General features: G+C 38.6%; 2 protein-coding genes across 24 annotated transcripts in view; one reads left to right on the forward strand and one right to left on the reverse strand.

The window, feature by feature from the left end:
- TENM3 (teneurin transmembrane protein 3) overlaps nt 1-25,598 on the forward strand; it is a 2,191,633-nt gene that overhangs the window by 2,159,929 nt on the left and 6,106 nt on the right. For 12 of the 23 annotated variants that reach the window (XM_073341703.1, XM_073341707.1, XM_073341706.1 and 9 more), the window contains 5 exons: nt 8,685-8,860; nt 10,534-10,769; nt 16,523-16,819; nt 20,316-21,927; nt 24,269-24,399. In XM_073341703.1, coding sequence (XP_073197804.1) covers nt 8,685-8,860; nt 10,534-10,769; nt 16,523-16,819; nt 20,316-21,927; nt 24,269-24,399 — 2,452 coding nt within the window. Of the gene's footprint in view, nt 1-8,684; nt 8,882-10,533; nt 10,770-16,522; nt 16,820-20,315; nt 21,928-24,268; nt 24,400-25,598 lie in introns of all 23 variants that reach the window. The other 11 variants (XM_073341694.1, XM_073341702.1, XM_073341705.1 and 8 more) reach the window with 1 other exon arrangement.
- DCTD (dCMP deaminase) overlaps nt 1-25,598 on the reverse strand; it is a 178,725-nt gene that overhangs the window by 52,012 nt on the left and 101,115 nt on the right. The window lies entirely within an intron of this gene.

Raw genomic sequence — 25,598 nt, forward strand, 5'->3', positions numbered from 1 at the left:
ACTATTTTTGAGACTTTCTCAATGATAATGGTGCAGCTTGCTTTAATTGTATGTTTACATTTCTACTGTAGATAAATTGTAAAAATGCACAGATTCTTAACTTTCTTCCTAAAAGGTTTAAAAAATTAAATTCTTTTTGCTGTGAAAACAGGCTGTGACCTTGCAACTCTCCATAATATAAAAAATAGCATAACATTACAGTAAATCTCATAAATTTAATAAAACAAAATATTAAAAACTCAATTCTGGAAAAATTATCTTCATAATGAACAACGAAATCCTCTTACTATTTCATAATATGCCTGCTTAGAGAACAAAAGTAGACATGCTAAATAGCATCCTATTACCAGTGCTCTAGGCATCAGTGTGAAAACTCTGAAGAAAAACTTTATCTCACTCCCTAGATATTTATAGAGCACCTATGTCGCTGGTAGCAAGGTACAAAACAGTGTCTCTTAGTTCATGTACTTTTACCTTTTTTCTTCATTTTTTCAGTCCTTGGAAGATTACTTTATATAATGTTGGTCTTTAAAGGTAAGCTAAGTAATGAAAATAGAAATGAAATACCATCAAATAGGTAATAATATCACAATGGCAACAATGATCAGCAATATTACAAAGCTTCCATGCAGGGGAAAGTGAGAGGTGCCTTGGTTCCTATCAAGAAAATCAGGAGCTGATGTCTGTAATGTTTAGAAAAGCACTGAGGAGTCAGGTTAGTTGACAAGAAGGCAATAGCACTTTTATTAACTCCATAAATACGCAGCTCTACCTATTTTTCTTCAGGCTTCTGAAAGTATCTCGTTCACTCCCAGCAAGTTCAGAGGCTTAGCAATGCCATGAGCTCAGTCACTCCCATATTAAAATTATCTCATCTCCTTTGCATAGTTTTTTCCATAATATCTATTCTTACAATGCGGCCAGAAGATGTTTTCATTTTTGCTTCACATAAATCAGTTAAAATCTATTCCAGATCTCACTTTGATATGAAACAAATACCCTTCTAACAGAGGGTTTGATTCAATGCACTTTTGAGTCAATTAAAAATTCCCTTTGACTTCAGTGGATGCGGGAGCAGGCCCAGAATAAACCATGCACTGTTTTCAACCACACCAGATTCCAGCTTCATGTCCTTACCTTAAAGGCCCTTCATACTATGCATCTCCCATCTTATCAACTTATGTCTCTTATCATTTTACCTACATTCCCTGAGCTCTGCCACTAATATAAACCCTATATGCTTTTCCATTTCTCCTATAAATGTGTCTGTGCTTTCCTCCACACTTCCCCTGCATGGAAATGCTTCTCATAATTGCTATCATCTCTTCCTTCCTTCGCTCCAGGACCCTCTGCTGTATGTCCTACAAAGGAATCAGCCCATAATTGTAGACTAGATTGTGTGGCTGTTGGGAATAACTGCTTTTATATTTTAAATCTTTGTGATGATTTTGAACCATTCGAAACCATCAAGGTATACAAAAGTTAATCTGTGTAACTGCATGATCTTATCATTTCCTTCATCCTCTCTTCGCTCTTCCATCCGTTTGTTGCTTCTTCTTTCAAGTTAGATTTTAAGATGTTTTGGGCAAGTGCCATGTCTTTCTGGGGTTTTCACAGCCTCCAGCAGAATGGGGCACTGTCCTTTGGGGGCAATTGTGCATTATTGAATATTGATTGTTTCCCCTTGTAATGTTTGAGCTCATATTTACAAAGATATAGTGCCTTTCATCCCAAAGCTTCTGATTACGTTCTACAGATTATTTGTATGCGGCATCACTGAAACGCAGCCACTTCTGAGGTAGAAATGAGGCCAGGTCAGGGGAAGAGAGAATGAGGAAATATAAAAGAATTTTCCTAAAAGTAATAAATATTAGGAAAACTTTCACTTAAATTGGGAGATGAAATGTAAACAAAGTTATCATCCTTCTTACTGGTATCTGTGGACGTTATGATGTCACAAAAACAAGCATATGACTTCATGGGAATAAACAGCAGAAGCAGAAGATCTTCTAGGGTGAAATGCATCCCTGGTAGAATGCCAGGACAAGGCCTATGAACCATTAAAGTTCCACTTGAATCCTCAGAAAAGATTTCTGTTAGACTACTTTATGCTGACCTTCTGCATCAGAGTGACTTTCACTTAAAAAGAGTAGACATTTTTTTTAATTGATTCATCTAAAAAAGTACAGATTGGCAGAACTTCTTTATCCGTACTGGGAATCCTCACTTTGAGTGTTTAATGCTGACGGAGAAGTAAAATTATTGGAATATAATTTTTCTTCATTTTGCTAAACTTTCTGTAAATATAGAATTCAATTTAATAAACTTTAATATTGTACTGAAGTTATCAGTTACCTCTTAAACTGTTTTAATAGGGCCTCCCATCTTTCAAAATAAAGTGACACTACCTTACACAGTAACCAGAAAGTCTAGCCAGACTACCAATACTAATTCTCATTTACCCTGGCACCCTTTATACCACTCTGACAGTGTAAATGAGCTTTAATATAAATAAGAATCAGGCTCATAAGGTATATCCTAAAATTTCATTCATTTGAATGATCATACTCCAGGATTTACACTGTCAAAATACATAGATCATTTGTCAGTAATGAAAGGGTTCAAATAGGTCAAGTGTGTAGAAGTGACCCTGAAGGTAGATACATGATAGTAGGAGAGCTAAGAATATGTACAACAAGGAAGGACCGTACCCTTCTGCTCCTTTCCATAGCACTTCAACAACAGTACCATTAACCTGACAAAAATTCTGGTTGTCTTAATTTTACTGCTTTTTCTGGAAAACATTGTATGTGCAAAAGGAAAAGGAGTACTTGTGGCACCTTAGAGACTAACCACTGGAGGCATGAACTAGATCCTTTGGCTAGAATGGTGTTGTAATTGAAATTAATACATATGAAAATGTAGAAAAAATCCAAAAATGTTCATAATAATTTAAATTGGTATTCTATTATTGTTTAACAGTGCAATTAAAACTGAGATTAAATTTTTTAATCTCATAATTAATCGCAATTAATTTTTTTAATCATTTGACAGCCCTAATTTAATCATCATCACTTTGTCTAGTCTCAGTTTATGGTAGTCTTGGACCTGTGACTGGCAGATTGTTTTTTACTACCCTCAAGATTTTTGGGGGTAAAATTCAGGACATTTTTTTCTTTGAGGTTAAATATAATTAAAAGAACATCTTTATAAACTGATGGTATGACTTAAAGCAGTGGTTCTCAAGCTTTTGTACTGGTACCCCCTTTCACAGCAAGCCTCTGAGTGTGACCCCCCTTATAAATTAAAAACACTTTTTAATATATTTAACACCATTATAAATGCTGGTGGTAATGCGGGTTTGAGGTGGAGGCTGGCAGCTCGCAACCTCCCACGTAATAACCTTGCAACCTCCTGAGGGGTCACAGCCCCCAGTTTGAGAACCTCTGATTTACCTGTATTTTCTTTTTGCATTACAGATCCTACTTTCTGTCAGTGCAAATGTGAGCTTAATGGCCTCAACAAGCTGAATGAAACATTTTTTGCCACATTATGATAGATTTTCAATATGTATCAAAATGATGATAGACATGCACAATGACAGTATTGTGTATTTATTAAAGATGAGCTTTGAACTTTTTCTTCATGCTCTCATTTGATGTAGTTTGCCACTAGAAACATGTGCAGAGTACTTTGATATGCAGACCTCTTAATTGACAAAATAGAAGTAATCTGCAAAGGTTTTGTGAATTTCCTGTTCACTCACAATAAGTAGAGAGATGCACTGAAGATATTTCTAATGTATGTTCACTGAATATATTAATAGTACTGTTCATTCTACCATCCAGTTTATACATAGTTATAATATGAAAAATGTTCATGCCTCATTTCTCAGATATACTGTCTCAAATAACGTTAAAGCAAGGCAACAAATACATAAATGTATTTGACTTGCACATCTTGTTATCTGAGATGTGCCAGAGGCAGAGAGTCTTCACTTTGAAACTGACATGTTTGTAAGTTCCATAATTATTTTTCTTCCTTGTTGCAATCATTTTGTTAAGGGAGGAATTCTGCAAGCATGTGTTCTATAGAGGCACTTTGAAAAACAATATTGGCCATCCCCTGACATCAGGTTTTACAGAAAGCTTTACTATAAAGTTCAGTTCTAAGGCTCCATATGTTAAACTGAAGTAATTTATTGTATAAAACTGTGACAGTTGCGACCAAGGTAAATCTCCTCTGAACTGAGATATATGCCATATGAGGCACAAGTGGAAGTTACATTGTGCAACTGAGCATGGGACATTTCCTCCTGCAACAAGGTTTTCCTAGAAGTTACTAAATTGGAAAGTGAAAGAGTGATGAAAATGTCCTGTATAGCCTAGAACCGAAAATGGTATGGGCAGGGATGCAATTAAAACTGAAGAAGATGGACATCAGAAGAGAAAATTCCAGCAGTTAGAGAGCACAAGGTCAAGAGTCTGAGAAGATAATAATCATTACCACTGAGAGTCTGTCATTCTGGAAAAGAAACCTAGCTGGCTGCAGCAGATGATCTTAAGTAGGCCAAGGAGTCTGACTCTCCGGGCCAGTTCTACCTCTGGCGTTATTAGTTTGGTCTCACCTCTTGCCTTTTGTGGTCATTAACCATATGAGGTGATTTTGTTGAGGTGAGTGGAATAGAACTGAGAGAATTTGAAAAGGCACTGTAGACTGGTGAGTGAGCTTAACTTTTTTTTTCCTTGAAAAGTTCACCATGTTTGCCATCCTCATGAGAAATTTGAGAGGTTGGTTGAGTGGCTTTATTGTAGAACCTGGAGTGCATGAGGAAGATCAGAAAGGCCTGGAATAGTAGTAGTATGTGTGTTTGTGGGTGGGCATGCAGAAATCAAAGAAGCTCTGAACAGCCAAAGGGAGGGGGATTGCCGTCTAGCCTTAGATCCAATGTCTCCAAGGGTAATTTCAGTGTTAGACCACTAGGCATATAGAACAAAATTCTTGGTCTAAAACTGACAAGCTTGGATGAGAAAACTACCTGAACTCACCAACAAATTGTAACAATACTGGATATAATTAAAAAAATTTAAAATAACCTATGAATGCCCAGGATGATGCCTAGAGTGATGTTGCTGTGTCTAGTGCCCTGATAGGGAAGTAGTCACATTTCACATTATTTTACAAATGTCACATTTCACATTATTTGTGGAAGAGATCATGTTTAATAAAATACTGCCACAGTGTGTACTCATATGCTGTGATTCAAAATGAGGGACCCATATTACAATCCAGCATGAAATGGAATATATGGTAAACTACAGAAAGAGTGGAGCCAAAGGCAAATGGAGTATCTGAGAGATTATGGAAATGCGGATTTGACACTGGGAGAAGAGATTTTTTGCTGTGTAGTGAATGAATTGGGGAAATGAAAGATGGTAACAGAAGTGAAGAAAGCAGGAATGTTGACAAGAGTGATTGGAGCTAAATCATCAAGGACGAGAGATGTTTTGGAGTGACATAGAAAGTTGGTATTCAGCCTTTGAAAACTAACAGAGCTGCTTCCTCATTGAATGAGATCAGAGAGAGTCACAAAGTAATCACAGTATAGTGCATTAATACTGAATTGTGAGGGTTGTGCTGTGAGGTTGTTCTATTCAGTGACGAAGCAGCCCTCTTAGAATTTCTCACCCACCCCTTTCCCCTGGTTGCTGAAAGGGAGGAGTATCCTCTTTGCATCTTTGGCTTGCTCTCCTTCTTTCTGAGAATAAAGAGTGCCTCCCCTCTGTTTTTCTCCCACCCCTGCCAACCTTCCAGGTTGTTGAGAAAGAGCAAGTTGCCCCATTGTTGCTGGGAGAGGTAAGAGTTTCCCCTGTCTATCTTCTCACATTCTGGCTTTGAAAGAGAACGCATCCATAGCTCATCCTTTCCCTCCTTGCTTTCCGTTCCTGACTACAAGGGGATGGAAAATCTTTCTTTCTTTTCCCACACTACCTATGAGTTTGCTCAGCATTTCCTAAACCAGCATGCCTGTATCAGGCAGTTGTAGTTTTCAAGTTCCAAGTACCTTTTAAAATGACATGTGTCAAGTATATGAACACATGAAATGAGTGAGCTTTTTCTGATTCAGCCTGTCTCCCAATCTAAAACTGATATATTAATGATAATTCTTGGCACATAATATAAACACCTTTCATCTACCTGTGAGAGAGGGAAATATTGTTACCCCTAGTTTATAGTTGGGGGAACTGAGCCACCGAGATGGGAAGTGACATGCCCAAATTTAGGCAGAAAGTGAGTGGGGTGAATTGGGAATACACTCCACGTTTCTTGATTCCATGTCCCATGCATTAGCTACAACATTGTCCTTCCCCTGTTTTTACCTTTATTGCTTTCTCACCTCCCTTTGTCTCTCTTGAGTTCCAATTTCTATTGTGACTCTTCTTTTCACGAAGTTGTTTAGCCTCAGCCTCTCCAATGGTCTTTTTCTCCACTATCCTCACTGGCCCACACTCCCATCAATCCTTTCCCTTCCCTCCATTTTTATGACCTCTCTCACGCAGATTGCCGGCCCCCAATTTGTGCAACCCAGAATCTGTTTTTCCTCCAAACATTGTCACCTACCATCAGCTCCTGACACAAGAGAACCATAGGGTAGAGTGTACCTATGTGGGAAGACATAGAACTGTCTGCTTTGCTGCTACAGTACAGAATCAGGAGAGTCAGCAAATATTAGGCCCCAACACAGCTGGTCCTGACTGCTTTCTCATTCCCCTTTCCCACTGTGATCCACTGTGCTGCACTAAGAGGCACAGTAGGGGCAATGAAGCCAGTGATGGGAGCAGTAAGAAAGGAGGAGGAGGAAGGTTTGAGTACCTGTGCAGCAGTCCTAAGAGTCACCACTAGTAGCCAGAAGAGAAAATTGGAGGGGAAACAGTGTTCACTCCCCGCACCCATGGGGATGCAGCAAGGACAGTGTGACTGTCTCTCCAACTGAGTAAAACTTGGCACATATGGACAGTTAAGAGAGCCTTCTCATTTGCACCCTATTACCTCTCCCTAGATGCTAGAAAAAATGAGAACAGAATGCTCGGACTATGGACTCCATGTCAGCCATATGCACAACCTTACAGGGATGAAATGTCAACTATTGCTGATGTACAGAACAGCCACAGTGCTTTACACTTAGAATGTTATATGCAGAGTTATGGTCAAGTATTGCATATTGTATTGTCAAAAGAAAAGGAGTACTTGTGGCACCTTAGAGACTAACAAATCTATTTGAGCATAAGCTTTCGTGATGAAGTGAGCTTTAGCTCACGAAAGCTTATGCTCAAATAAATTTGTTAGTCTCTAAGGTGCCACAAGTACTCCTTTTCTTTTTGCAGATACAGACTAACACAGCTGCTACTCTGAAAAATATTGAATTGTGATTCTGTAGGCACAGAGGTCCCTCTAATGAGTGAGCTTAACTATGTGGCTGTAGTTACAGTGAGAGTTATTTGAAATGCGGTCTGTTCTTTGGCTACAGCAGTCAAAGGATGTTAATAAATAATTCCCAGCAAGATAATCTGAACAAACATTCCCCTAAAACATTGTGCTACAAAGCAGAACCTAGAAAGAGACATTAATTGGCATATTTACATTCCCCTGGGAGACGGAGAGGGAAGATTTGCATGAAAGAAAATTAAGTAAATGGCTCTGAAGGATGAGATTGAAGGTGGGATTGGTATTCTTAACAGATGTCATTTGAACTGAAGTGAAAGAAATGTTGGTATGGTTGGTTCAGTTTTTTGCATAAGTACAATATCGCTCAACCTGCCAAGTCCCAAAGGTAAGACAGAATATATGAAGAAGACCCAAAATGAGAGATGCGCAATATATTTATACTGGAAACTCTTTTATACTAGAAGAAATCCTGTCAAATTGAAATATAGTTAATTGTAAAACATGAGGCCTCTTGATTACTTTGGGAACAGCAACCACAGTTTCTTTTTTTTAAAAAAAAAATTCTCTCTTGTTGCTGTGTGAAAATCCTACACAAATAAGAGAAATGGACTATAGTGAAAGGATGAAATTGATATATACAAAGTGCTGTCAAATCTGAAAGCAACTAAACTGAAAACTAGAGAATTATTTTTTAACCTAATCTCTTTCAGTTACAGTAATCCCATGTGGTATTTATGACAGGTAAAGCAAATATCCAAGCAAATTGATTTTAAATTGATGGTTTAAAATTATGTGGAAATCATTCCCTCAAAGTAGAGACCCTTTTCTGTTACTTCAATCCCATGATTTCTGCCTTTCTGAGAGAACACTTTTTTTTTTTTTTGCACACTGATAATAGAAAGTGAGTTCAGAATGCTAAGGAATTACACTGCTATGCATGTTTCCTTTGAAACAGCAAATTAGATGTACAACATGATTTTGCTTCCATTTCAAAGAATAATATGCAGAGCTGGAAATCCATCTGTTTGCTCTTGCTAGCACCACTGAGACTCCTATGTGTTAAACTGGCTTTTGCTACTTCAAAGTATGTTTGAATTCTTCGTTGTGCATATAGCACACACACAAAGCAAACATTCCTTACAATATCAGCAGCTCATATTTCTGTTTATTCTACTTGTAAGTGAAAACAATTTGTTCTTGCTATTTACTGTTTTATTTTGCACCATGTTTTATTTTAGCTATGACAGTGAGGGTCGTCTCACAAATGTTACGTTTCCAACTGGAGTGGTCACTAACCTTCACGGGGAAATGGAAAGGGCCATTACAGTGGACATTGAATCATCTAGCAGAGAGGAAGACGTCAGCATCACTTCAAACTTATCATCAATTGATTCTTTCTATACCATGGTTCAAGGTACTGTAAACAAAACCACAGGTATTTATAATCAGATTTTTTTTCCGTGCATAATGTATTCAGATCAGCTGCCTAAATGGGTACATTAGCACAGCAGACGTTAGTGAAAATATTACAGTTCAAGGACCTTAGAGGGAGGGAGTAGATACGAGGATGTAATTAACTCTTCTTTATTATCTAACCAACAAGCTCTTGGTTTTGGAAACAAACTTTGGGATCAGGCATAGAGGATACCTAGTCTGCCAATAAATAATGACGAAAGACCACAAGGGAGAGGGGGGGAATGGGGGAAAGAATTGGTTTAAAAATGGTTTGACATTGGATCTGAGATTTAAGGTAGTTTGTGAAGCTACAGCAGCACATTCTAGCAGCACTCACAGTGCACTTAGTATTTCGCAAATACAGTAAAATATAATGATACAATAAAGAATATACTTTTGACAGTCTAAAAGAACTACTCTGAAAGTGTGATTTTTTTTCCAAAGCGCCTAAGTGACTTTGAGCACAGGTCCCATTGTAAGTCAAATGGATTTGTGCTCCAAATCACTTAGGGCTAGATTCAAAGGGACTTGGGCACGTAAGTCCAATATTTAGGCACCTCTGACATTTACAAAACCACTACTCAGCTGCTGCCTAACCCTGTAGGTGCCTAAAGTCCCCTAGGCACCTAAGTTTCTGCTGGTGGGCATGCGTGAAGCTGCCTAAGTCCTGTCATTGCTGAGCTGCTCGGTGCACTAACTCATGCCTAATCCCCAGCAGGATTCTCAAACGAGGCATTCTCCTGCCTATCACCTTGCCTGTGGGCCCAGTCTGGTAGGTGTGCTCTGAGCATCCTTAACCCTCACAAAAGTCACTTGAGAGGGTGGGAGAGTGTGAGTGTATCCCAGAATATCCAATAGCTCAGTGGTTAGGGAACTCCCCAGGATGTGGGAGAGTTAGGTTCAAGTCCCTATTGCAATGCATATTTAATTATTTGTACCAACTGGAACAGCTTCAACAGGAGAGAAGGCACCCCCTAGAATACTCAATAGTCTGGTAATTAGGGCACTTATCTGGAATATGGGAAACCTGGCTTCAAGTCCCAGCTCCGACTCAGGCAGTGGGGGGAGTTAAACCCGCATCTCCCACATCCCAGGTGAGTGCCCTAACCACTGGGCTATTGGCTATAAGTGGGGGGAGAATGTGTCTCTGTGGCTTAGGTGCCTAACTCCAGGAGAGGATTCATGGCTATAAATCCTGATTGGAAGGAAGCACCTCCTCATAGCCTATTAGATGCTTAAGACTCTTTGTGGATCTAGGCATTAAACCTCTCCCTTTTCCTCTGCATTTCCGTGGTGGCTAGTTTAGCTGGCTCCCCACTCAGCTTGCTGGCTTCTGTGAATCCCCTCCTTAAACACCTGACTCTCCACATACAATGCCTGGGGAGTCTGGGTCTGTCAAAACCACTGGGTGGTAGAGGGCCTAGGAGTTGGGTGCTGAGCATTGCTGTGCCTACGTTCCCTGTGTGAATGTAGCCTGTAGATACTTTTAAAAATCTCACCCTGCATATATTAGTCAAATAAATGTCAGTATATAATGTCAAGACTTTATGTACTTGCATATGTGAATGCATGAAAAAGCCAGATTTTTAACCCATGTAAGTAGTGTGTTTTTATACTTTGTTTCATTTTCAGATCAGTTAAGGAACAGTTACCAGATTGGCTATGATGGCTCCCTCAGAATTATCTATGCCAGTGGCATGGATTCACACTACCAAACAGAACCGCATGTCTTAGCTGGCACAGCCAATCCAACAGTAGCAAAAAGAAACATGACTCTCCCAGGAGAGAATGGACAGAATTTAGTAGAATGGAGATTCCGAAAAGAACAAGCCCAAGGAAAAGTCAATGTGTTTGGACGAAAGCTAAGGGTGAGTAAATGTTCGAGTATGTATGATACCGACGGCATTTGGTGTTCATGAGTGGTAACATAGGCACAATTCAATGGGCATTGCTATTCCTCAGCCACAGAATATGTAGAATATATAGTCCCACCGTAGAGCTGAAAGTAGCCATGGTTACTACTTTACCTATTGGGTAGTGTTTTTTCTTTCTCTAATTGCTCTTGTCTTTTCCGTGGTCTCTCTTTGTTGAACTTAGAATCATAGAATATCAGGGTTGGAAGGGACCTCAGGAGGTCATCTAGTCCAACCCCCTGCTCAAAAGCAGGACCAATCCCCAATTAAATCATCCCAGCCAGGGCTTTGTCAAGCCTGACCTTAAAAACTTCTAAGGAAGGAGATTCCACCACCTCCCTAGGCAATGCATTCCAGTGTTTCACCACCCTCCTAGTGAAAAAGTTTTTCCTAATATCCAACCTAAACCTCTCCCACTGCAACTTGAGACCATTACTCCTTGTCCTGTCCTCTTCTACCACTGAGAATAGTCTAGAACCATCCTCTCTGGAACCACCTCTCAGGTAGTTGAAAGCAGCTATCAATTGGCATCTAATATCATGGAATGAGTCAGCATTTAGTAGTTGTAGTATTATCATACTGCCTAGGAGCCCAAGTCATGGACTAGGACCCCATTGTGCTAGGTACTGTAGACATACAGAGCAAAAGATGCTCCCTGCCCCAAAAAGCTTACAATCTAAGTGTAAGAAAAGAAACAACCGATGGATCCAGATAGACGAGGGGAATACAAGGAAAGAAAGAGACAATATTGGTCAGCCATGAAGGGCTCTGAAAGTGCATAGAACCATCTTAGGTTTGATGTGTTAGAGAACTGGGACTCAGTGGAAGGTTGCAAAGAGAGAGGTTATACGGTCAAAGTGATGGGCTAGGAAAATTACCTTTGCAGCAACATTCCGAATGGATATGAGTGGGGCAAGAATGCATTCGTCCAGGACCGAGAGAAGAATGTTGCAGTAATTGAGACATAAGATGATGAGAGTTCAGATGACAGTTTTGCCGTGTGGGTGGATAGGAAAGGCCATATTTTCAAGATATTATGCAGAAAGAATGAGCAAGATTTAGACATAGGTGGAATGCGAGGACCTAAACAAAGAGAAGTCTGAGATGAAGATGACCCCCAGGTTACCGGCCTGAGTGACAAGCAGAATGGTATTGTCCACAGTAATTGAGAAAGGAGGTAACAGGGAAGACTTGGCAGTGGGGAGCGATTGAGAGGTTTGTTTTAGCCATGTTAATCTTGAGTTGATGACTAGACATTCACAAGGAGATGTCAGAGATTTTAGTTTGGACAAAAGGATACAGGTCTGGAGTGGAAAGGTAGATCTGTGAGTCATCAGCATAGAGATGTCAGTTGAATTTGAATCTTGATAACGTCATGGAATTTCTGTATTTGAAGATAACTTTTACTATCTTTGGTAACACTTCCTGCCATAACACTAGTGCAATCCTAGGATCTCATTCTTTTTTAAAAAAATACTGAAAGTTGCAACAATACATATTTCTGGAAGAAAAGTCTTAATTTTGTTTCCAAAAATAACCCTCTAATATGTGCCTTTTACCGTCTTGTTAGGTTTTTTCTCCTTATTATACAGTAGGCAAAATGTATTCAGCAGGCAAACTATGATTTACAACAGTCATTTGATAAAGACAACATAGATTAAGCACTCAGAATTAGGTTGCCAGGAGACCACCTCAAGACCACAATAGAAATCTGAATTACTAGTGGAATTACACCTAATTCTTTTAAATCAATCTTTGGTGGTTCATCAAATAAAGGTGAATAACTTCAGTCTGGTCCTCTTGACTAGTTATAGGTAATGTGCCATTTTAAAAATTTCATTAGGGACAAAGGAGAAAAGAAAAACACCCTTGCATCTCATATTCCTCCTCATCTCCCCAACCCCAAGAAAAATTGATTTTTTTTTCTGACAAGGAAAAACAATTATTTACAGTGATGGTTGCTCAGCGTAGGCAAAACCCTACCTAGTTTTGGCACCTGCTGTTTCTTGCTAAGGGAATGAAAAAGGAAAGCAGCTCACCTAAAAGAAAGGGAACTTGGCCCAGACAGAAATCTTGTACTCTCTTTTTAAGTATTACTGTGTTCAGCCTGAGGGTCACATTCCTTTTCTCCTTAGCATTGTAGCTTTCATCTCCACAAACGATTTGTCTTCTCTGGTTCATAACCATTTCATTGTGCAACAAGGGAGGTTAGCAGACCCACTGAAGCACATGTCAAATCTCTTGGAGGCCAAGGCACCCTAGATGGATGGAGGATAATATTTTATTTATAGGGTTCTCTTGCCCAAAGGCCTCTGGGCATCTAAGAAAATCTAACTTAAACCTGGTTTGCTACCAAAAAATGTAATATGGCCAAATAAATCACAGAATCAGCAAAAGAAAAATCCCCATTAATCCCATCTTTCAGAAATAGAGTGATACCCTTCAAACTTCCTTGCTCTGGTGCAGTGGTTCCCTAACTTGTTCCGCCGCTTGTGTAGGGAAAGCCCTCGCCGCTTCCAGCAGCTCCCATTGGCCTGCAGCAGCGAAGCGTGGCCACTGGGAGCCACGATCGGCCGAACCTGTGGACGCAGCAGGTAAACAAACCGGCCCGGCCTGCCAGGGGCTTTCCCTGCACAAGCAATGGAACAAGTTTGGGAACCACTGCTCTAGTGCAACAAGGAAGGGAGAAGAACCTGTAAGGTGCTACAGCCTCACAGGAGTTATGGAGAGATGAGGAGAAAGTTGAGGGAAAGGCAAATAGAGGGGGGAGATTTGTCAAAATAGGGAAAAAACAGAGTGAGCAATTAGAAATTTGGATAAAATAATAGTAATTAAAGTGCAAGTACCTTTGGGGGAAAATAGGGCAGGAGGAGAAAAGTAAAAAGATGAGATGGTGAGAGGAAAATGCCTTGAGAAAGGAGAGAAAAAAAGCCCTAAAGAAAAAAAGCTGAGACTTTTTTTTAAAATTTGTGTAAACACACACTACGAAAAGGCTGCAGTGCAGTCTGCATAAGAGTGAAGGAGAAAAGAGAATGGAGAGGAGAGAATGAGAAAAGAAGGAAGAACAAAAAACAGGGCACTCCTAACTTTTCCCTGCTAATATGTCAATAACCATTTGCTGCAAAGACGACAAATGTACACAAAGACAATGACAAAATGTATTGCTGAAATATGTGTTAGTGAATATTACACTTTCACTGTATTATACTTGATGTAGGTAACCTGATGCATTTATCTAAATTTTTAATCTAATTTTTAAATCTATCCATAATCCCAAAATAATTTGCAATTTATGCCACATACAGAAGGCTTTGGATCTTCTAGTTATGTACATAATCATGGACTACTGATACATTTCTCCCATTTTTATTGAGAATTCCAAAGACCAAAAGAAAGAATAGGCAGAAAGGGACAGACAGAGGTGAGTGGAGGGGTGTCTGGGGAAGGCTAAGAAATGGAAGACAGAGATAAAGAGCACTCCCTACAGAAAAACTAATTCAGGCAAATCACCTGATCTAAAAGGTAGGGAAATGGAATAAAAAAATCTTCCTGAAAATAAAAATAGCAAAAGCCCTCAAACAACGGAAGTGGGGCAGATGGGAGTATGCCATATTCAGATTTAAACTGGTTTTAGAATCAATCTTGGTCCATACTAAAAAGTTAGGTCAACCCAAGTTCATTGCTCAAGGGTGTAAGAAAATCCAGACCCTGGAGTGATGTAGGTAACTGAACTCACCCCGGTGTAGACAGCACGAGGTTGATGGTAGAATTCTTCTTTCTTAGGGAGGGAGCTTACCTATGATGAGAGAGAACCCCTCCCATCTGAATAGGTAGCCTCTACAGTGAAGTGCTACAGAGGCACAGCTGCACCTTGAAGTGTTTCGAGTATAGACAAGCCCTTAGAACACTTATTTGTGGAAGTATATTTAAAGAACATTAGACAGCTCATTAAGTGTATTACATAACACTTCTGCAGCTGTTAGATTTTTCTGTTTTTTTATACAAGACAGTTTTTACATGAAAACAAGATTTTTGTTCTGAAGGTGAGAACAAAGATCCTGTTTTTATGCCACTGATCCCACAAGAACAAGTCAACAGAGACAAATATGATACATAAGCAGATCAGATTCTTTGGAAAATGTTTGGGGGTTTTTTTCCCCCAAACTTTTCTGTGATCCATCAGCAGCTCTTTAATACCCGTTAGCCCAACAATAAAGATCTAACTTAGATGCATGTTTTTGAAGCATATCAACTGTAGGGTAAAGTTCAAGACAGTTTATATTTTCACTCATGTGCACTCTTTAAAAGCAAATATCTTCCTTTAGTTTCTCTGATCAGCATATTCTCTTGCTCCTTTCCAAATGTTACTGGACTAGCTCTCTTCACCCCTTATTCATACTCCTCTCTTCTCCTGCATGTGTCAATTTAGAAAGCGGATTTTTAAAAATGCTTTATACAACTATCATCTTGTTCTTGCCCCTTCTTCCCATTTATTATCATTTTGCTGTGCTGAAAATCTATCTTGGTTATCAATATTTCATCTTCACACAGAAAACTCAAAAAAGAAAGAGCACATGTGGAGTGGGTTCAGAGATGAGCAGCAAAAATGGTGTAGACCTGGATTAAAAAAGAAACTAAAAAACAAAGGGACAGGTTACTGTAGAGAGGGGATAAATTAAGACGAGATATGCTAGAGGTATATAAAGTATGAATAGTAAACAAAAAGAAAAACAGTCATTTCTATTCACCTGCTCTCATAATACAAGAATAAAGGGACAATCAATGAAGCTAAAAGGCAGTGTATTCAAAAATGAAAAAAATGCATACAATGTATAATTAATGTATGGAACTCACTGTTATCACTGGTTTCAACAAAGGGTTTTTCTGTATACGTACGAAGAGAAGTTCCATAGTTAGAATGGAAAGGTTGTTGGCTGGTTGTTTTTTTATTAAAAACTGTTATAAACATTATGCTTCAGGACATAATCCAACCTTTAATTGACCCATGGGTTGGGAATAAACTTCCTCTGAGGGCATGTTATTTCATAATTATCCACTAAGGGTTTCTTGTATCTTCCTTGGAGGCATCTTGCATTAGATACTGTCATAGACAAGATACTGACTAAATATTGTGTGTCTGATACAGTATGGCAATTCCTATGTGCTTAAGTTTAAATCTAGCTTCAAAACGTTAACTTTTACTAGTTGTTTTGATGGTGCTCACAGTAAAGGATTAGGACTGAGTTCTTTGCTCACTTTTTAAGTGTCATTGATTAATGTTAATTAACCGTGCAGTGATTTGTCTTGTTTCACTGAATTATTTGCTAACTCTTTAGTCATTGCCCCACATTTTTGTACTGCTTATCTAAAAGCAGTGGTATGTGCTCTTCAAATAGCACCAGTTATTATAAAAGTTTTCAATGGATATACTTTAGTATTTTGTTAACTGTTGACTAAACCTTAAGGAATTTAATTGAAAAGATTTTGAACAAATGCCAGGCTGTCTCTCCACTTAATGAAACCTTTTAAAACATCAGTTAATCTAAAGCCTTGCACTTATAGCAAGAAGTTGCTAAATTAATGTACTGACACAAGGAATCAATCATTATAAATGGTGTTTAAACAATAGCTGGTACTCTGAGGAAGTAATAGGTCACTGGTATTTGAACAACATGATTTATTGTGTCATCTTGTTTGTTTTATAAAAGGTTAATGGCAGAAACCTCCTTTCAGTCGACTTTGATCGAACCACAAAGACAGAAAAGATCTATGATGACCACCGTAAATTTCTGCTGAGGATTGCTTACGACACATCAGGGCATCCAACTCTCTGGCTGCCAAGCAGCAAGCTGATGGCTGTCAATGTTACCTATTCATCTACAGGTCAAATTGGCAGTATTCAGCGAGGAACCACCAGCGAAAAAGTAGAGTATGATGGGCAGGGAAGGATTGTATCTAGAGTATTTGCAGATGGAAAAACTTGGAGTTACACCTATCTGGAAAAGGTAAAGAACACTAAAGTTTTAACAGATGCTTTGTTCTATCAACATTGCTTTTAGCACATTGAAAGCTATGCACAACATATCAGCGGTATGCAAAGAAAATACACAGCAGGACCAAATTTTATTTCTGGTTTTAAGTATCCATATGTGATTCACATGGGTACTGGGGTGATTAATGTTTCTGCAGTCTAGTCTTAGTTAACTTCTAGTAACTGATGTATTTGTAAATTATTTAGGCCATATAACAAACAAGCAGCATCTCTATCTACCTGCTTTCTTAATACATAAAATAATATACAGGAATTAATGAGATCTTGGTAACTTAAGTCACTGGTAAATGATTTATGTCCAACTTGTATGTTGTGTTTTGTGGCACAGAAAAGAGTTATTATTTCATTATAGTTAAAGCTGCCAGTTCATACTTTGTTCATGTTGTAGCACAGAATAAAAGCAATGATGGAGAACTCAGGAGTCTTCTGTATATATTAATATAATAGAAACATGAGTCTCTTTCCCAATACTGTCTCTGCATATCCCCATTGTGAGATCTTATGCCCTGCCATGTAACAGCAGAACCCATCTAGTACCCTTAGTTCTCGAGTGCTGTGACCAAGCAGCAATCACATACTACCTTTCCCCCTCCCCGCAGCCTGACTGCTTTGTTATAGATCTAGTAACTCGTGGCAAGGCATGCTGTTTCACAGGTAATATACTCAGAGAACAAAAGTTACTTTGATAAGTAACTTCTCTTTTTCTGTAGTTTGTAGTTTTGTATTAGATATGTTGCTATAAGGAACATATAATTTTAAAAGTGTATTGTTCAATATGAGCAAAAAATGAAGTTGCCATTCAAGGTATGAAGTTCATACTGAGGGATTTTGCTTTATCCATCTTTCAGGAAAATTCATATTGGATAGCTATTTTCAGCTAGCAGGAATACATGCTGGCCATGACCATAGTCCTATATAGATAAGAAAAAGGTTGTATTGGCTGCTTGATTTCAAAATCATGCATTGTTTACGTGACAAGACATATAAAATATTGCCAGTTTCTAAAACTAAAATCTTTAACGGGACGGTATTAAAATCATATTCAAATACATGCCTTGTCTTCCCTGAACTATTGATAACACCTTCCATTATTAATAGGCAACTATTTTTAAAATCATCTTCTTGTTATCATTTATGTTGCTTGTTTGCATTTTGCATATGGAATAATCTTTTGAAGAGTGGGTGAAAGCTGTCAACAGTGGAGTGAACCTGGCATGACTGGTTGGTTTCACTCTACAGCTACTTCAGAAGGTCGTGCTGGAATCAAGGCTAACCCATGGTCTGTCCATATCTCCACTCCATCAAGCTGACCCCCTTACTCCCTACAGAGTACCCCAAGTAGCAGCAGCATCTATGCCTGCTGATGTTCACGGCCTCTGCATGAAACTGATTAAGTCATTTCATTCTGCTGCTACAAAGCTGAGACCAGCTGCAACAGTCGAGGGAAGATCTAAATAGGAGAAACTTTTTTTTTTGGTTAAGTTATGAGGCTGGAAAGCTCTCCACCTCCTCTCCAGCATCCATGAGACATAGGGGAAAGCTCTACCTGTAGCCAGGCAGGAGGAGAGGAATGCTCCCATACACAGCGGAGTCCATCAAGTGGGGAAAGCCCACATGGATAAAAACATCCACTGGCCAAGCCTTTTAGAAAAGAAATTCTCTGAGCTGTAATGACAGTACTTTGTGGAAATCCCAGTTCCAAACTGTCAAGGATCCTTCCCCACTCTGAACTCTAGGGTACAGATGTGGGGACCTGCATGAAAGACCCCCTAAGCTTATTCTTACCAGCTTAGGTTAAAAACTTTCCCAAGGTACAAACTTTGCCTTGTCCTTGAACAGTATGCTGCCACCACCAAGTGTTTTAAACAAAGAACAGGGAAAGAGACCACTTGGAGACGTCTTCCCCCAAAATATCCCCCCAAGCCCTACGCCCCCTTTCCTGGGGAAGGCTTGATAAAAGTCCTTACCAATTTGTACAGGTGAACACAGACTCAAACCGTTGGATCTTAAGAACAATGAAAAATCAATCAGGTTCTTAAAAGAAGAATTTTAATTAAAGAAAAGGTAAAAGAATCACCTCTGTAAAATCAGGATGGTAAATACCTTACAGGGTAATCAGAATCAAAACACAGAGAATCCCTCTAAGCAAAATCTTAAGTTACAAAAAGACTCAAAAACAGGAATATACATTCCCTCCAGCACAGCTTATTTTACCAGACATTAAACAAAAGAAAATCTAACGCATTTTCTAGCTAGATTACTTACTAACTTAACAGGAGTTGTAAGGCTGCATTCCTGATCTGTTCCCAGCAAAAGCATCACACAGACAGACCAAACCCTTTGTTCCCCCCCTCCAGATTTGAAAGACTCTTGTCCCCTCATTGGCCATTTTGGGTCAGGTGCCAGCGGGGTTACCTTAGCCTCTTAACCCTTTACACATGAAAGGGTTTTGCCTCTGGCCAGGAGGGATTTTATAGCACTGTATATAGAAAGGTGGTTACCTTTACATTTATATTTATGACACACACTGTGGCTGATGGTATGGATTTTCTCACCAGAGCAACTGATACTACTGGTTGGAAGGAAACTGGAATCACAGATGCTCTCAGAATCTACTGTTCCAACTCTGCTCTGGGACAGAGCCTTTCTTTCAATATTGCTTTGCCTACTAACTTAAGTTCTGTCTAGTAAATAATTCTGTGTTGTTATTATGTGGCATCTCTCTAGGTGTAATGCAACTGTTATTATTTAGATCTGTAAATGTACCTTTCATTGTATAAATACAGAAGTTAAGGTTCCTACCTGAGAAGCTAATATTCTAATTATTTTTTCACTGAAACCATTATTCAGCAAATATTGTTCACCAACAGTCGTGGACATGATTTAATCAAGGCCAATGATTCACAATATCCAGGCATCAGAAAAATGGCATTGACTGACAGAATAATTCTTATGTAGCTGGTCTTGGTGTAAATAATCTAACAATTACTATGCCCATGTAATAAATACATATGGAACAAGAACAATAGGGATCTTCAGGCTGGTAAAATTCTTCTGCATTATCACTAATTATGGGGGAGAAATTGCATCTCCCATATGTTGTTCCCTTCGTGAGTTATTGGCCTGAGGACAGTTTTTCTTCTGCCCGTATTAAACATGCCTTATCCAAATCCATTGACAATCTGCTGTTTGGCTGTGAGTACTTGATAAAAGAATGACATAGTCATAACGAGTAGCACATTATGAATCTGGAGCCACTAATTACAGAACCGCTTACAATTAAGCATCCAAGTAAATTAGGCAGGGAAATGTTTAACACGTAAGGTCAAAGCTAACGTAATTAAAAAAGATTATAATTTTCTCAAGTGGAATGTCACATTTTTGTTGTCAAGAAGTTGTGTGTTAATTCACCATTTGTCACATGGTTAAAATCTGTTCTTGCTTTTCAGTCAATGGTCCTCCTGCTTCATAGCCAACGGCAGTACATCTTTGAATACGATCTGTTGGATCGGCTTTCTGCCATCACCATGCCCAGCGTTGCTCGTCATACCATGCAAACCATTCGTTCCATTGGCTATTACCGGAACATATACAACCCCCCTGAAAGCAATGCCTCCGTTATCATGGACTACAATGAAGAAGGACAGCTCCTTCAAACAGCTTTCTTGGGTACAAGCCGAAGAGTCTTGTTCAAATATAGAAGGCAGACCAAGCTCTCAGAAATTTTGTATGATAGTACAAGAGTCAGTTTTACTTATGATGAGACAGCCGGTGTTCTGAAAACAGTAAACCTCCAGAGTGATGGTTTTATCTGCACCATTAGATACAGGCAAATCGGCCCATTGATTGACAGGCAGATTTTCCGCTTTAGTGAAGACGGAATGGTAAATGCTCGATTTGACTACAGCTATGACAATAGCTTCAGAGTGACTAGCATGCAAGGTGTCATCAATGAAACCCCATTGCCCATTGATCTCTACCAGTTTGATGATATCTCTGGTAAAGTTGAGCAGTTTGGAAAATTTGGAGTTATATATTATGATATTAACCAGATAATTTCCACAGCTGTAATGACTTACACAAAACACTTTGATGCTCATGGCCGCATCAAAGAAATTCAGTATGAAATCTTTCGGTCGCTAATGTACTGGATTACAATTCAGTACGATAACATGGGGCGAGTGACTAAAAGAGAAATTAAAATTGGGCCATTTGCCAACACCACCAAATATGCTTATGAATACGATGTTGATGGTCAGCTCCAGACAGTTTATCTAAATGAAAAAATCATGTGGCGATACAACTATGATTTAAATGGCAACCTCCATTTGCTCAACCCCAGTAACAGTGCCCGTTTAACACCACTGCGCTATGACCTGCGAGACAGAATCACGCGACTAGGCGATGTTCAGTACCGATTAGATGAAGATGGATTCCTGCGTCAGAGGGGTACTGAGATCTTTGAATACAGCTCAAAGGGCCTTCTCACTAGAGTTTACAGCAAAGGCAGTGGGTGGACAGTAATATACCGTTATGATGGACTAGGGCGACGGGTTTCCAGTAAAACTAGCCTCGGACAGCACCTCCAGTTTTTTTACGCAGACCTTACTTATCCAACGAGGATAACTCATGTATATAACCATTCAAGCTCTGAGATCACTTCTCTTTACTATGACCTGCAAGGGCACCTTTTTGCCATGGAGATTAGCAGTGGGGATGAGTTTTACATTGCCTCAGACAACACTGGGACACCACTGGCTGTCTTTAGTAGCAACGGTCTGATGCTTAAACAAATTCAGTACACTGCTTATGGCGAGATCTATTTTGACTCCAACCTTGACTTTCAGTTGGTAATAGGATTCCATGGAGGCTTGTATGACCCACTGACCAAACTAGTCCATTTTGGAGAAAGAGATTATGACATATTGGCAGGCCGCTGGACTACACCTGACATTGAAATCTGGAAAAGAATTGGGAAGGATCCAGCTCCTTTTAACCTCTACATGTTTAGAAATAACAATCCAGCCAGTAAAATACATGATGTGAAGGATTATATCACAGGTACATTGGAATTGTTTAAACTATAGTAATATTTCCTACCTACTCAAAAATCTAATCTGTTATAATGTACTTATCACCCTGAAATCTGAACATGTGGGTTGTGCACTAAGTATGGTGTCAGCTGAACTGAATATGGGAAAATGTCAGAAAAACTAATTTAATTGTTCACAACATTTGCTAGACAAATGGGTTAGATGATGCCTGCTTCAGTTTGTTTCCACTTACGTAAAGAAAAATGACCTACCACTGTGCATCAACAGAAGTTCCTGAAAAATACAGAGTTATATGAATACATGTCATGTGTTTCAATATTAGAACTAAGTAAGGTTATCTGTGCCTTTTTTTATTTAGGTTGAGTAAGACTAAAGGAGGCTCATCTGCACTTAGTAAGGAGGTGTGAGTGTTCCTCCAAAAAGGAAATAGGGAAACAAGTGGTTTTCCATCATTTTGACAAACATTTGCCCACTGGTTAGTTAATAGGTGTTGACAGGCTGTCAGAGGTAGGGCTGCCCACAGTCCCTTAAATCTATCATCTAGCAATATGTACTGTAGGGAATGCCATAGCACTAATTTTCATTGTGACATTTAGAGAAATGCAATTGCCACAAAAGTATTACTAGAAAAATGAAAACTAAATTTCAACTAACATCTTTGATCTACAGTAGAACCTCAGAGTTCTGAACACCAGAGTTACGAACTGACCAGTCAACTACACACCTCATTTGAAACGAGAGTTCGCAATCAGGCAGCAACAGAGACCCAAAAAAACCAAAAGCAAACAGAGTACAATATTGTGTTAAACATAAACTACTAAAAAAAAAAAAGTAAAGCAGCATTTTTCTTCTGCATAGTAAAGTTTCAAAGCTGTATTAAGTCAATGTTGAGTTGTAAACTTTTGAAAGAACAACCATAACATTTTGTTCAGAGTTACGAACATTTCAGAGTTATGAACAACCTCCATTCCTGTAAATCTGAGGTTCTACTGTATAGAATAATATGGACCCACCATAGATATAAAGCTGGAGCTTCTATAAGTAGGTTAGGTGACTTTATGCCAGATGGCAGCTTTGCATCCACAGCTTGCTGGGGTTTATTATGTACCTGGGAACACTTTAAATAATAATTTTGAAGTAAAGATTTTCAAGACCTTTTCTGACATTCTAAAAGATTCTATTCCCTCCCCCAGTTTTTGCAGGGTTTTCATTGGAAACTGCTGGCTTTTAATACCCACAGTTCTCCCATCTTCGTTTAATGTAGTATGTATGAAAAGATGTTGGCCAGACAGAAATCCACAGAGCAGGCTCAGCTCAGGCATGAGCAGAGCAAGCTGCCCCTACTCTGCCTAATCAACAGTTCTCCATCCTAACCTGGCTGCTAGCTTTCTATTAAAGAACAACAACAATCCATTGTTAGTGTGCCCAATGTAATATTTTTTTAACTAGAAACTAATTATAGTGACTTTACCAGATAGGACTCTGGGGAACTGCTGAGTTAAGGAGGTTCCATTTTACAGCGCTGCTATCGGAGTACTGTAGAAGCCACACTTCAAGAGCAACAAATAGACAATTAAGACTAGCACCACTAGAAAAATTCTGCAACCAAAATGTTTTTCCTACTGTAGTTGCTAATTGCTGCTCTGAAATAGGAACTGTTGCAGAGAGTAGATTTCAACAGTTACTGATGGATGTGAGGAATTTTCCTTTTTATTTTTTCCCATTCGCCCAACTGAATCTAAGATAGGGTGATTCGGATTCTGATCTCTCTTTTACAGCAACAAAATTGCTTACTAAGTTCCTTACATGGAAGGCAATTGAGATCCCAGATGTTACTGAGGAGAAAATAGGATTACCTGGGCATAACTGAGAACAGAATGTGACCTGCAGTACTTTTATTACTGGTGATTGTTTACGGAGATGGAAAGAATTCAGCTTGACTGTGAAATGCCAGTGGAGTTTGCAGGACAGCATTAGAAAAACATCTTTTCCTTATGCTTCTGTATTTATTCTGGAGATCACTGAGATACACACATGAGAGCCTATAATGCTTTAAAAATAGCCATCTTTAAGATTAGAATAGTACTTTAACTTGGAAGTTCTCTAAATATGCCATCTGGGTTATACTTGTACATAGGCTAGTTCCAGTAGAGTTGTAGTATAAAATCTTCATGCTGTACAGACTATAGACACCAGTACCACAGAAAGAATGTTAAATAATTCTGGAGCGTTATAGAATGTAACTATTGTGGCTTTGACAAGAATTACTTTTAGATTAAAACAGGTAAAGATTACATTTCAAAATATAGAAAATTCTGGGGGTTTTTTCTTGTATATTTTTCTTCCAGATGTTAACAGCTGGCTGGTGACATTTGGCTTCCATCTGCACAATGCCATACCTGGTTTCCCTGTTCCCAAATTTGATTTAACAGAGCCTTCATATGAACTTTTGAAGAGTCAGCAATGGGACGATATACCGGTAAGAAACAAATGAAAAAACACCAAAGATGGAGATAGGGTTGAATAGAGGGAACTATTCTAATTGAGCTATATATTCCTCAGGGTGCTGCTTGCCAGTTTTTTATTTAAACAATGTATTGCAAATTTCTGTGCCTTAAATATTTTTCCAAAGGATTTAGTAAATTACAGATGCTAATTCTACACCAGTTTTTGTGCTTTTGCTAAATTAAGTATGATTTTAAACAAGATCCAGTTTGTTTTTGATAACATAGATATGAATGTACAGAGAAATAATAAATAATTATAGTACTTTGAAACCCTTTTTAGACTTGTAGGTTTCCCAGTGGAAACTCTAGAGACTGGATTTATACCAACACCCTGCCTGAAGGCAGAAAGTGAACACGGTAATAAAAAATAGACTGTGAAATAAACAGAAGAATAGGTGATATAAATTATGCATACCGGGCACCAGTACAATTTTACTTCTCTTTAATATTAACCATGTTTTATATGTAAAGATAAAATATTAAAAATGAAATTACCTCAGGTAAAACCCATTACATTACATAGAATCAAAACTCCAGGTGCTTATGAAATTCCATGGGGGAAAAAAGTAACTACTGCAGACCAGAAAACCTGTAGCAGTTTTAAATGACAAAAGAAAAGAAATAGAATGTAAAATTGAAAAGCCAAATCTGCCATTTAGTAAAATGGCATTTATAAATCTAGTCCTTCAGAGAACAAAAAGCTACACACAATAAAATCACAAAATTTGCAATTAGACAGACTAAGAAGAGATCAAAAATGGACAATCCCAGAATAATGATTCCAAAAAAAGCATCTCTCATTTACAGGAATGATTATGTAGAATTTTAAGTAGTGGTCAGAAATTTATTATCATGCTTGTTGTTGTTAATGAATCTGTGTATAGTACCATAATTCTGCACAGTGCTTTACAAGATTGTAAACACTTCAGGATCATGTCTTTTTTTTTAATCTAATTGAGACAAACATAGATTATGAAAAGGGGTAGGAAAAGGATATACCTCACAATGAATTACGTTGTATGGGAAGTGAATAATAAATCTGGTATTTTAAAGGAGACTCAGAAACAAAGGAAACAACAAGGAAAAAGGGTGGTGAGAACACACAGAGCAAGGTGGGGAGTGATGGGGGATCTAGGCTGAGGCAGTTCTTCAGAATCTTTGAAATGAGAAC

Source organism: Lepidochelys kempii, chromosome 4, assembly GCF_965140285.1.
Source record: "Lepidochelys kempii isolate rLepKem1 chromosome 4, rLepKem1.hap1, whole genome shotgun sequence".
Classification (NCBI taxonomy): domain Eukaryota; kingdom Metazoa; phylum Chordata; order Testudines; family Cheloniidae; genus Lepidochelys; species Lepidochelys kempii.